Source organism: Channa argus, chromosome 16 (genome assembly GCF_033026475.1).
Source record: "Channa argus isolate prfri chromosome 16, Channa argus male v1.0, whole genome shotgun sequence".
NCBI lineage: Eukaryota > Metazoa > Chordata > Actinopteri > Anabantiformes > Channidae > Channa > Channa argus.
In genome coordinates this window covers 7,848,540-7,862,625 of record NC_090212.1, presented here as the reverse complement: position 1 = coordinate 7,862,625, position 14,086 = coordinate 7,848,540, and the positions used below count along the sequence as shown (strand labels likewise).

At 39.3% G+C, this 14,086-nt stretch overlaps 1 protein-coding gene across 6 annotated transcripts in view; it reads right to left on the bottom strand.

Annotated features, from left to right (window-relative positions):
• The window catches only part of dlgap2a (discs, large (Drosophila) homolog-associated protein 2a), a 114,840-nt gene that overhangs the window by 5,468 nt on the left and 95,286 nt on the right, over positions 1 to 14,086 (bottom strand). For 3 of the 6 annotated variants that reach the window (XM_067479850.1, XM_067479849.1, XM_067479848.1), the window contains 5 exons: positions 9,787 to 10,172; positions 4,696 to 4,784; positions 4,108 to 4,547; positions 3,906 to 3,997; positions 222 to 374 (listed from right to left, as the gene is read on the bottom strand). In XM_067479850.1, the coding sequence (XP_067335951.1) occupies positions 222 to 374; positions 3,906 to 3,997; positions 4,108 to 4,547; positions 4,696 to 4,784; positions 9,787 to 10,172 (1,160 nt within the window). Of the gene's footprint in view, positions 1 to 221; positions 375 to 3,905; positions 3,998 to 4,107; positions 4,548 to 4,695; positions 4,785 to 9,786; positions 10,173 to 14,086 lie in introns of those variants that run through there. The other 3 variants (XR_010911050.1, XR_010911051.1, XR_010911052.1) reach the window with 2 other exon arrangements.

The window sequence follows — 14,086 nt, the reverse complement described above, 5'->3', positions numbered from 1 at the left end:
CTTCTATAGAAGTCGTTCAAAATAAAAATAGGTGCCCTTTTACCTCTCGCAACCAACAGCTTTTTCATAGTCCTTAGACTAAATTGTTCAGGCAAATACATTTAAATTATAAGAGACATCTGACTGTTGCTCCCTGAAAACCTAGCAGACACATATGAGTGTGTGTATTTAAGGTTTTGGTCAGAGTGATGAAATCGGTTACATGCAACTCGTTTGATCACCTTCTTCTCTGGACTGTCAACAGGCCTCCAGTTGTTGTTTTTGATCTGCTGCAGCTGGTCAAATTTCATGGTGACGTCGTCAATGGAGAGTTGCAGAAGGTCCCAGAACCCAGCCAGATCCTGAGAGGTGGGGCGCGGCATAGCACTGGGGTCCTATGAGAGATGCAGGTGAGAAGTGGTACAACAGGGATGACAATAATATACAAGAATCATGAGCACACTGGTGATGGTACTTCAACTTAGATCCACTAGATGTCCTTATCAGACTCTGCTATCATAAGATTTTTGGACTTTTTCCTGAATTGCAGGATAACAACTTCTGATGGAGACCAATCCCGATATATTTCCACGAATTAGCTCACAAATAATAACGTGTCGCTGTCAGTTCAGGCCAATTTTTACTCAGTCCCTGAAATGAAAGGCACATCAGATTAAGGAGTACCTCATTGTCTGTAATTTTAATGAGTCATCAGAATCTGAGTACACACTTACACTCACTGGCCAGTTTTTGGCCACCTGTTATGCTTGTTACTGCAAATATCTAATCGGCCAATCACATAGCAGCAATGCAATGTGTTTAGGCATGTAGACATGATCAAGACAATCTGTCAAACCGAGCAGCAGAAGGGGGACACCAGGTGTTTTAAGTGACTTTGAAAGTGGTCTGAGTATTTCAGAAACAGCTCATGTGCTGGACTTTTTATATTTAAGCATCTCTAGGGTTAATATGGTCTGAAAAAGAGAAAATATCCAGTGGGCCGGGCAGCACCAGTGGTCCCTGGTTCGAATCTACCAGCTGCTGCCTTTCTGGGTGGAGTTTCCATGTCCTCCCAGGGCTTTGGTACTAACAAGGTGTATGTAATAAAGTGGCTGATGAGTGAATTTTTGTCCACGAGTGCCTTTGCTTTAAGGTTTTCTTTCATTAATTCATTCAGTTTTGCTCCACTGTTTAAACACTAAAGCAATATTAAGAACAGCCAAGGTTTCTAAGTGCAGAACATGTACTATGAATTATGAAAGTTTGTCATCTTAAAATTTCAACACATTTTAAATACATTTCCCCACGGGGATTTGAATTTGTTGTTCATATTCTGTAGTATCCATGTATAACTAAACATTATGATTTCAAATGTAAAATCACGGCCTGCTTTTCCGTGCATATGGGTCTAACAGTAAAAACAATGTCGAGTTAAAGAAATTATCAAGTTACTGTGTGAATATTGGCTACTTCACAGCTTTTCTGCAAAACAACATAATCACAGTACTGATCTGGTGAAGGTCTGTTTTCCTAACAATGTGTAATTATACAACAAGGTCCTTACACAGCACTTTATTCAGGACTATTCATTTTGCTAATGACACAAAAGTCATTGGACCCAGCAAACTATGGATATTTAAGAGGCAACCTTAAGTACCTGACATTTCTTTTCACTGTGATTAAGAAACCGAGCACTAATGAAACAGTGTATTACAAAGCTTCTAAAGTGCTCCTGATAAATGTTATTAAAGCCAGCTTTATATCACAGGTTTCCATACTTGTTCATAGTGCCTTGATTATAAATGTAACTAATTTTACTTCAAATTTCAGGGTCAGAATCAGAAACTTTAGCAGTGTCAGACCCCAGATTCCACAATCTACTTCAAGAAAACATTTCTGATGAGATGGGACAACTTGAGCTCCCACAGTCACACACTAAACTCTTTTAGAGCAGGTGGCTGGTGAAGGTGCTAAGTTTATTTTTTGTTTTCCCCCTTCACTCATACACAGCAATAAGACCAAGTTGTGTTCTAACAAAGTAAACATAACACATCCATAAAGATATTTAAGATGCTCACAGAATGTCACCTGTTTCAGACTGTAAACAGTTATGCTCCTATAAACACAAAATGTTATGGCATCATAAAAACCTTGTATTCATCTCTGTCTATGTTAGTGATAGTAAGATTTGGGATTTATTTTACCTTACATTTATTAAAAATGTAAAGTAGCATGATTAAGAACTCAAAATGGGCATAATTGTCCAATAAAGTCTAAGTATTGCTTTCATACTTTTATAGCATTATAAGATTAGTGTAATGCTCTGTAAAAAAGAACACAAAAAAAGAACACATTTTCATTATTTTATAACCAATGTACTGTCTGCTGTTGAACTTTTTTCTGACCCTTAAACTTATGAGGCTATGCAAACTGTCTCAAAGACTTTAGACTTCAAACATCCAGAGCTCTCAGATTTAAGAGGAGTCTGTGAGTTTTAAGCTCTGAATGTGTCAGTGTGTGTTTTTTAATTTGGTGATCCTCCTCCACACACACACACACACACACACACACACACACACACACACACACACACACATACACAGGTGATCCAGGTAGAGAGGAACAGGGTGATGAAACCCATTTAGACTTTGTAGCCTTCTAATTTGTGCACATTTATGTGACAGACAAAACTAAAAATTCTAGCAATGACTAACCATTTTTCATGTGAAGAAATATTGCAGCTGCAGTATGTAATAAAATGTAATAAAAAAGTTGTTGAGTAAATTGCATAATAGTGTCTTCTTCAGAGGAACTTAGTACTTGGTCCAAAAGGCTGGTTCGGTGCATCTAATCCCCACGCACTTTCATTCCCCTGAATGAACAGTTTCTGCTGCACATTGCAAAAATACCCCCTCTCATAACTCTGCACCAAATTCATTTGAAATATTAGGTACTTGGCTCAGATCAATAAAACGAGTTGTGAACAGAAAAATATGAGGCAAAACCCCAGCCATGTGTATGTTCCTGCAGTGAAGGAGCAACAGAGCGTATTTAAAACGCTTGGCTCCTGTTCTTCTCGTGTCAGGAGAAAGTCACATCACAGAAAATAAACCCGTCCATGCTTGTGTATTGTTCATTTCGAAATGTGCAGGTCACATATAAATGTGCTAGGCACACCATATATTGATTGTCTGTGTTGTAGCTTTCCGCAATCAATAAAAAAGTCAGGGAGTTTGGATTCAGTTTGTTAGTGCCGGCTAAAGCATTAAATGTATATTGAAGGTCGGAGAACAAAGGTTGTGAGGACAGGCAAAAGTGTGTGGAAGTGTTTCTAATGACAGAAGTTAGTTTTGTAGCTTAGCTGATGCCACACTGCATCTTTGTCATACTAATTCCTCCCCCCTCACTTACAATTCAGATATGAAGTTTTCTGATTTATGCATAGAAAAGAAAGTTTAATGGAGTAACATTATCTAAAGTCTGACCTTTATGAGCTATAAAACTGGGTGTTGACTTCAAAACGAAGGAAAAAAGATCTGACTTTCTACTTATACAATGCCAATATGGACACATTGATCACTTGTCTCAACCACTGTCTCAAGTCTCTTTGCATTCATGCGTTTTTAGGCTTTAAAATTGGCAAATACAGAATTTAGCATGAACAAAAGACTTGAAACTGTGCAATTGTTGTGGTACCGGAAACTGAGTTTTTATGGACTGTCTCCTTTGTTGTTATTAACCTATAAAAAATTCTGTGAATATTTAAGTATAAGAAAGCAAAAACGTTTATAATGTACATGTAAAAGACTTCTTCACAGCAAAACTTGGCCTGGTCATTGTTGCCATGAAAGACAAAAAAAAAACAAATGATTCAGACTAAAATGAAGAAATACACACCCAGAAATGCTCTTTAAAAGGTGTCTTACCAGGTTTTGCTGACACAGCCAGTAGAATTGCTGGAATTTCTGAGACATGAGGAGCTGAGCGCTTCCCACTGCACTTCGAATTTTTCCTAGAACTGAAGCACACACGGCACATAAAGTACATACACATGAGCAGCCATATAAGTTGTCAAACGGTCTGTATATGGAATATGACTGTGTGTAATACCTCCAGCAGAGCACTTACTTTCCTCTGACAGGTCGTTCTCTTCAGCTTCGGCCTCCATCTCTTTACACCAGCTCTCCATTCTCTTGGTCTCCGCGTGGAGCAGTTGCATGAACCAGCTGCCGTCCCTCCGCAGGGAAGGTGATGCCCTGCCCGACTCACCTGAAGAGGCTGCTTTCTCACGTGGGGGGGGTGGTTCCAGCTGCCAGTTGGTCTCGCTGGTGGTCTCCCTGGGGCTGGGGGGTTCAGCAGGTGTACGATAATCCTCACGGTAGCTGAAGAGCCCTTGGGTGCGAACGGTTCGCACTGCTCCATACTGGGTAGGCGTGCTAGGCTCTGAGTGGCGCTGAAAGCCCCCACCAAACTGCAGGCCCTTGTCCTCCATGGTAGGGAAACCCTCTAACTCCATGTCAGCCTGCACAGCTGCAGTAACACTGTTGGAGCGTTTGAACCTGCCCTGTCTGAGGGGTGAAAAAATAAAAGTCAGAGATGAATGTACACAGTCTGAAATGACTGACAATACTAGTGATGCTGAGCGTGTTGTTTATAACAGCGAGAGCAAACATCAACGATCGAGCTTTTCCAATGAAGTTAGAGCCATTATCTCACCCCTTCTTGTCATCCTCCACCTGGATCCCAACAGAGTGGTATTCCCGCGAGCCTTTGCTTTCAGATTCAGAGTCTGTGGCCGCTTCCACCTATTAAAAAGAAATATTACAAACAAAACAGTGCTTCTTTATTATGTGAGCGACCATTCTCCAGCGCTTCTGGGTTTATTGGTTTGGGACCAGACACGGCCTGTCAACAAGAAAACATTGCATGATTTATAGAGGCTGCAAAGGCAGCAAGACTGAAGAGGTTTCGTGCAGATGATTTTAGTTTTATGAGATAATTAAGGAGTATATGCTGTTTATTCTACTGCACACTAAATTATGTTTATTTTACTTACAAATGTTTATGGTTTACAATGTTTTTTTATATTTCATATTCCTTTGAATGTTGCACATTATTGCTGTGTTACAGCGCTGTGAAGGTGGGCTGAGATGTATCTAGTTCTACTATAATTTTTATTTTGAGACCCCACTGGCTTACAGCAGCACTAATCAATATTTTCAGTTATGTGTAATGTCAAAGGGCTTATTTGTAATAATAAACATGAGAGTTATCTGCCAACTTTACGCCTTCTCTTCTCTTTAGTTGCACCTCTCTGATCAGCATAGTTTAGGATCGCAGGCACCGTTTTAAGTGATGAAGCTCTGGCAAACCCCTCGTGCACATGTAGACAAAGTTAGTAACTAGCTGAGAAACGCAGAGCAACATACTGTATATAGCAGCAAGTTTTAGAAGCTGAAGTGAACATGGATTTACACTCATCCGGCTGCCAGAAATATGACTTCAAATGAATGCTAATGTTGCTCTGTTCTATATAGAAAATAAAAATAGCACAGAATGTTAAATCACCTACTTTATGTTGCATTTTTATTTTCTTACACTCTCCCCAGAAGGCCTAGAAAGAATATCCCAAAGCAGTGGTCAATACTTAAAAGATAGGTAATAGGGATTGGTCTTTCTTAAGTATTCAAAGATGTCGATCACAGTTACACAAACTTTAGTGTATATGTATTACGGGATGGGAAGAAAGAGGGACTGATGATGTTCCTGTCTGCTCCTGCATGGCTGTGATCCTGAGCCAGGAGCACAGACTCAGAGACTCTTTATTGCTGCTTGCACCGCTCCCCAGAGCCTCATGCTTTACTGGCTTTATGGAAACTCTGTCACTGCTCACCAGTTTTGTTATGCTTTTCTGTCTGTCCCTGTTTCCCTGTTTCTCCATTTGTTCATCTCTTTAAAAAAATATTTGCTTTCACTTCTCTCTTTGTCTGGCATTCACCATTTATAGTTACAATCCGTTTCTTTCTATGCTCAAGATTGTCTTCTTCCCTTTTTTTTTGTAATTTATGTATTTCACTTTTAGTGCTTGCTGAGCCAATCTTCATTGTAACTGTTAGAGAGAGGGTCTGCAAAGTAAGAGTTTGATGGGTCATCTCTAATACTGAAAGAGATATACTGTAGGGTTGCTTGTACAGGTAGGAGCCATTTTTCCATCTCAGAGTAGCTGTCCTGAATTCAGGAATCTCCTATATTTATAGACATAATGTGTCTTATAATGCGATATCAAAAATAGGGTATTGTTTGTGTTGCAGTGGAAATTTTAAAAAGGACCTTGGTGTGGAGTGGCCAGTGTTTCAGCTGAGGAGGTTTTTGGAGAGCCATTGTATTATGTCAAACCATTTGGAAGAAGCTGTTAGCAGGGAGGAAATTAGTGTGGAACAGCTTGCAGAGATGACCTCCATTATTTTGTGTTAGAGACGGAGCAAAGTTCACCTCATGAAAAGTGAATGAGCTTCATGTCGGTGATGGATAAGGACCGCAGGAAGACAAAACATCCAGGGGACTGGGAGATCTGCTCTATAGGCCTACCTACCCTGGAGATGTTTTGGTGTACATAGACAAAGGTACATAAGTATGCACACAAACATATAAATAGATCTTGCATCAGTATTCACAGTTTCAATGTCAGCACAGGTGTTGAAAGTGTGAGCATCAGCAAAAGGTTGAACAGAAGCACACTGCCTTTCATCCAAATCACACAAACACCTCCTGCTGACTTTTAAAACCAATGACTGTCTTTAAGGTTAAAAGTTCGGACTTACTCTTTAAACAGCATTGTTATGGTTCCAATTAAAAATATAGTAATATAACAAACATGCAGCTAAGGGGGCTATAGAGTGGTCCCAAAGGACTATGGCAAGTCAAGACATCACCACATCCCACAAGGTCAAATATCATAGTTTAAGAATATGTTGACCTTCTGGGATAGAAGGTGAAGAAAGAAAACAGCAAATCAATACAGAGCCAGGCTAATTTGGGTAAATTATACGCCCAGCCGTTGGTGAAGCAGACTGCTTGGCCATATGATATAATGAGGTCAACAGTGGCTTTGTGCAATATAGATAAATCAATATTTGCAAAGTCTCATGAGTTGCTTGCTGCAATAAGTTGTCATTTCCTTTAACTACTGAACACCAAGCTTGTGTGGCAGCAATATCAGTCCATGTATGGTCGGTTAAAGAATAGGATTCTGATCATTTTGCCAGCAGGTGGCATACTCTGAATGAGTGTCCCTCAACTTCCCAAAACCACTGTATGAATGTCTGGCAATCTGACAGACTTAAAAGTGGTGGTGATATAATGTTAGAGAGGTTTGATTGCATCTACAGGGAGTTTCTGGAACAACACTGAGGAAATGTTGTTGCTACCTTCTCTAACTTCATGTCCCTCTGGGATGTTTCTTTAAACTTACACCATTATTAAGGCTGCATTACTAATTGAAAGTGCTTATAGATTTTACACACACCAATGCTTTGTTGCTCTCACTCACATACAAATGCACACACACACATGCTCTCTGGATACACTGTCTTTAAATTCACCTTCACTTCCTCTAACCCCCACAAACAAGGTTAACAGGGTCCTGCTTGTTCCACTCCACACTCATCAGCACAGTATCTGATCTGTACTGCCCTCTCCTGATAATCAGTGGCCCAAATTAAAGCTGCTGTACATGGGTACTGATTTGAAAAGATGGTGCCCCAGTTGCTTTTCAGCCTAGCTTTGTGAGGCATGACAATGAGGGCTTGATGCTGTTGCACTGTCAAATTAGCAGAAATCAGTGTGGTTCAGTGTGCTGATCATCCTTGGATCAATGACTCTGATTCTGACTAACAGGAAGCATGAACTGTAAGTACTGTATTTTTTGTGAGACACAAAGCAGGTAAACAATGATCTGCTCACTGAGTGAGTAGCAAGGTGAAGGTTATACGAGCAACTACATAAATTAATGAGTCTGGTAGTGAGAACCTTAGGTAACCAAGTGCGATCAAAAGCATGCAAAATTTCAGCCAAGTGATCAATAAAAAAACAAACAATAAAATATTAATGGTGTGTAAAATGCAGATAAAGTACTGTAACTGTAGCCCCACTGATGTCTCTCGAGGTGTCTGACATTGCAGATATTGCTGTTTCCTACTCTTGGAAATTAAGACATTTTCTGTAAATTCAATAACAATATTATTATCTTTCAATCACTTCAATAGTGTCACTCTCATATGTTTCCTGAGTTCCTTTATGTCTGATATATTTACTCATGGACATGTACATAAAGGTAATTTATCTAATGTACATTAAACAGCGTTGGAAACAAAATAGGATGTGTATCTTTGACTAGTATTTTCCTTTAGCAGAAATCCTGTTCCTACTCCTAGACCATAAGTAGTGAGAGGTTGCAGACATACAGAGAAATACCTACAGACAAATTAGAGACACCAATGAACCTAAAATTTATGTCTTTAGACAGGGGGAATAAACCCATGCAAACAAGAGAACTACAGGTAAACTCAACGCAGAAAGGACACAGCTGGTCTGGGTTTCAAACTGTAAGCCGACAGAGCCAACCACTCCACAACCGTGCTGCCCATACCATTGTCATGTCTGGAAAAAACTTGCTGCTGCAAATTCTCTAACTTTGGATGTGAGACAAGGCAGTGAGTGTAGCAGGATCAATTGACTTTGAAGGGATCATTTATTTTCTGGCCAGCTCACTGATGGCAACATCTGAAGTCAATAGCTTCCGTGTAATTTGAGTATTATATTGATATTGAGCCAAAGGACTTTCTTAATCTAGCTTGAAAAAAAAAAGGCAATCATGCTTAAGGTGTGCTTCATTTATTTATCAAGAAACTTGAACCGAGCCCAAAGACATTCAAACACCTTCAGAGTAAGATTATGGAAGTGGTTTGGCTTTTTTCTAAAAATATAGATGGTCCAAGAGTTTAACTTTACACTGGACAGTCAGCACAGAACTAGGTTTAAATGTATAGATTTATGGGAAAGCGAATGAATATTAAGAGAAGAAAAATATGTGTATAAATGAATAATAAATGAGTATAATAAATATCTACATGGAAGAACAACAATGATGATAGGGATTGAAAACCTAGATATATGAAGTGAATAAACACAAAAAAGATAATTACTACTTTCTATGCACAGTCCAGAGAGGATTCGAACAGTAAAATTTCAAACACACTGCCCTGAGGCAATGGTAATGAATTGCCACACATTCCCCACACTTTGTTCTGCAGCAGACCTGCAATCTTTAGACTGTGACCAGGGACAAATACCACCAGGACCTAAGCCACGACTAGAGAATAAGGGACACAAGTCCATGATATCATTACTCCTAGTGAGAGAGGGAGAGAAACAAGTAAGTAAAAGAGAGATGATAAAGGGAAAGAAAGAGAGAAGAGAGATGTAGTGAGGCTGAGATGGGACAGAAAGAGACAAACGTATAGAGGAAACAGGAGAATGAATGGAGTGAACAATCATTCACTAAAATGTGCTTGAGCATGAGCTGAATCTTAATAGATGGATTGTGGTAAGATGACTCACTCTTGCTATTTTTGGAAAGCATGGTTTCTGAGTTGAATATGTGTGTGTGTGTGTGTGTGTGCGTGGACGTGTGTGTGTTCTCTTTTATAATGCAGCCATGTATACACTAGGTTAGTGGTTCCAAGATGCTGAATGCTTCCTTTGGCCTATACAAGATCATTTTCTTACACATGTAGGGACAAGACTGACCTGTATCCCTATAGACGATCGAGGTGTCTTCAAGTACTCCTCAGCCTTGGACACCAGGACGGCCTTATCGCAGGTGAGAACTGAGCTGTGGCTGTCTGTGGATGGGTGTCTTTTCCCAGCCATGACTCCAGCTGCCTCCATGGCTATAGTCACAGCCTTTGCACTGTCCAGGCTGTCGGTGGAGTTATACAGGCCCCTACCTGTGCTCAGCCCCATGCTGAGACCATCAGAGGGCCACATTCCAGCATGAGGGTGTCTCCCATCGTGGTAGGCGTCCTGGGTGGACTCAGTGCTGCTCTGGGCTGTGATGGAAATGAGGGGTTTGGAGGTGGTGCGTGGCGGGACTGGAGGTGGGGTCTTCTTGTAGTTGGGTGTATAGGTGATGGCTGAAAAAGGTCGAAAAAGATAATTATTTATAAAATAAAATAATTGTTATAATAATTATTATGACTTCCATCTTTCTTATGTTTTTTGGCGCCTAACTACTTTCAGCTAGAAACAATGTTCAAACTTCAAAAAGTTCAGCTTATAAAGGACATTATTGCTTGTATATGGCTTTTTAAATATCTTTTATACTTTTTAAGATTTTTATACTATTATAAATGTAGGCTTTGGTGATGTAATCAATGACATTAGGAATAGGAATTATTTTTATCTCCCCAATTCTACAACTGTGATGTATGGAAGCCTGTTTCCGCCACTGGGGGAAAAACAAGTCAAAATAATGGGATACTTTCTCATTATTATAAGTTACTAAGTCAAAGTAATGACATACTAGCAGGAAGTATTGTGCACATCTTCCTGTCATTGGATAGTTAAAGTAGCTCTCAATAATGGTATTAATTTGCTTGTGTCGCATATGAGGAAAACAACAAATTTCAAACACGGTTCTTGCTCTTTTGAGTTACCAATTCCAAATCTGGTTTTAGCCATTTTGGTGCCTTAGGCAAGGGCATGGTTTGGCGCCTCTCCATTAAACGAAATAACATAAATAAAACCAGATTTCCTGTTCAGGTTTTGTGCAAAAACTAAAATCCAAAGTCTCTGATAGCTTTCATTTAAAATTGTACACGTCTGGACTTCCTTGCTGCAAAGTCATCTAACGCTATGATGACAAGCCAAGCCAACTTTATTTAAATATAAGATAAGATGAGATCAAATTTTATTGATCCCACAGCGGGGAAATTCAGCAGCTCACAGGAATGGTATAAAGTGCAAAAAGTATTTTTAAAGTATTTAATAACATTCAAAGGTAAAATATACAATGCATATCCAAAAGCATTGTATATATGGCTTTTCCTGTCAATGCTGGGCTGATGACACACAGCTCTTCCTGTCCTCTCCACTGTCTCATCACGCATTTCTGCCTTTCTCTCCGATAGTTGGTCATCATCGACGACCAACTGAGCTATAAGGACCACATCTCAGCCTGTACGGTTGGATAAAGTGTCTGCTAAATGGCTAAATATAAAATGTAAATGTCTAAATGTAAAGCATTTATAAACAAAAACAAGTATTCAAGCATGATCAGAAATATTCAGCTGAACTGTTAAGTTGTAAAGTCTTATAACGGTGGGAACGAAAGACCTGCATTAACGCGACTTCCTACACTGAGGGTGTATCAGTCTGCTGCTGAAGGAGCTGCACAGTCTATACTGTCGGATGGAGAGGGTGAAAGTTATTGTCCATCCATCCACAGGTATTGTCAGCTTGGGGTACAGGACGGAGCTAGCCTTCCTTACCAGGCGATTCAGTCTCTTCCTGTTCCAGTCAATGCTGCCTGAACCCCAGCAATATGATTTGTTGCTGATGTCTGTCAACAGGAACTGCTACCTGAGATGCACACCGATGACTCATCCTATCTCCATCAATCAAATAATGAGAAACTAGAGAGAGGGGGGGGTTGGTCTTGTTTATTTTTTCTGTATTTGTTCATTTTATATTTTCAAGACCTAGCATAATGAAAGGGCAACCAGTTAGGGCTGCAAACTCTAAATATTATTTATTTATTTATTTACTGAGGGCAGCAGCCCCCCCCTCCAAGAGGTGGTGCCCTGGGCTACTGCCAATATGTCCTGTGCTGAGAGCTGGCACTGACCAAGTTAAAATATTAAGAAAGTATCTAATTAATTCGACTGAGTAACTCATTATTTTGAGATAGAGGATCATGTGTTTTTTCTTTCCCCAGTGGCGGAAACAGGCTTCCATAGTATAATTTTATTTGAAAACCTAAAAAGAAGCACATAAATAGGTTGTTTCTAAGCAAAATACAGCAAGTTGCAGACCCTTTATCTATTTATAAAGGCCCATAAATCCTGCAAAAACAAAATTGAACTTGCTAAGCTAAGCAGATTCTGTAACATTTTTGTGACATCTGCAAATCATCATCATTCCAGCAAAACATTTAAATATTTAAAATGGGTCATAATCATATTGTATTATTTTAAATTTAAAAACAACAGCTCAGCAATTTTGTAACCTGGGTACATGGGTTTAAGGAAACTTAAATAGAAGAAAAACACAATTATTTGGGACATATTTTCCAATGCAGATTAACATTATATCATGGTGATTAAGTTGATGGGACAGAGCTGCCTACTAAATAAAATATGTATGTAACTTAAAGCAAACTTTGCAAATTGAGTGCAGAAACATCTTCTTCCTTTTTTGCTCACTTTTAAAGCTCAGATAAGGCAGTGAAAGGTTAAAAATGTGGACATTACCTAAAAGTTAGAATATAGTGTATTTTGTTTTGAATAACGAATTACATCAGTAGAGTCAAAGACAAGATTAAAGTCTCTGTGGCACAAGATATGCACAATTGTAAAAAAAAAAAAAAAAATGCGAGGGAAGTAATCTATAGTCATATGTGGAAGATCCTGGTGAGGAGGTACTGCTCAAGCACTGATAGAATCAACATGATAAAAAGGGTGAAGGGGGATTATTTTCTTTTAAATGCAAATGAGAATACGACCTTAGTCCACACACAGATGGACTGAGGAATAGGTTATTAACGTATTCTAGGCTTTGACGTGTCTTTATTCTCAAGCAAGGCTTTGAGAGAAAATGTTGCTTGGTGTACTTACAGGCTGAAACATCTAAAGCATGAGCTGTGTTTTGTGCATTTTGATAAAAGCTGGGACTGTGCCAGGTCCCTCAAAGCCAAGATCAGAAGAAAGAAAAAAGACAAAGAGGGCAACAACGAAGAACATTAAGTCAAGCTGCAGGTTAAATTATGGGTTACCTTTTTCTTAAGAAAGAGTTAAACCATGTTGCACTCTGTTTCTTCTGTCTTATAAATACTTACATTATGCCAAAATCAGATCTAATTTAGGTTTAAATGGGACATGGGAATAATTTTTTTTGTAATACCTGCGACACTTTTTGTCCTCTTTGTTTTGTTTATAAATAGCTAGAAGCACCTAGTTTATGAAGAACATTTTGCTTCAGGGGCTTAATTACTCACACTGCTGTCCATTCACAAAATGAACTGCTCATGGATGAAGAGATGCAGTAGTGAAAACGGGGAAAGAGAAAATGGGGAAGCAACGCTACGACAGGAAATGGGGAAAAAGTGTATTTTTTTTGCATGAAGAAAAACGTGAGGAACAGTGTGTGTGTGTGTGTGTGTGTGTGTGTGTGTGTGTGTGTGTAAGACAGAGGATAAATCAAGGAGCAGGAAGATATCAAAGGAGGAAAGAGATGACCTATTCAGGGGGGCATGATTCAGCAGGAGTACCAAATTAGAGCCATTATTAACTGGCCAGTGGTCAAAAAAAAAAAGAAAGGGGGGGGGGGGGGGGGGGCGTGCATGACTCTTGCTCCCATTTTGGCAGTATTGCTCAGCATTTAAATTTCCTCTGAAGTGAACTCCCTCCCTCCCTCCTTGATGTTCCATATGAAAGAGAAGCAGAATGTGAAAGCTTCAGCCTGAGAACATAAGCATAGGAGATGGGTCACACTGTGAATGAAATTCATTAATTATAACCTTTTAGCCTTTAACACCATTGTAATGTTGCATTATAGTTTAAACACACTGGACAATTAGCAAAAAGGAAATCTGGGTTTGGAGCAAACCTTATTTGCTTTATGTTTAGTAATACTCACGTCAGTTCACGTTCACGCCTGCTATTTTTGTGTAGAATATGTACATCTTTGATATATGGCATGCAGGCTCTGACCTACATAAGGAAATGCTAAGCTCAGCACAGGAGGGAGTGGGGAGTGATCATTACCTCCCCTCAACAGGGGGACATCGCATTATGAAAAACATATAGAAATCTGTGGTTAATTGCTTTAT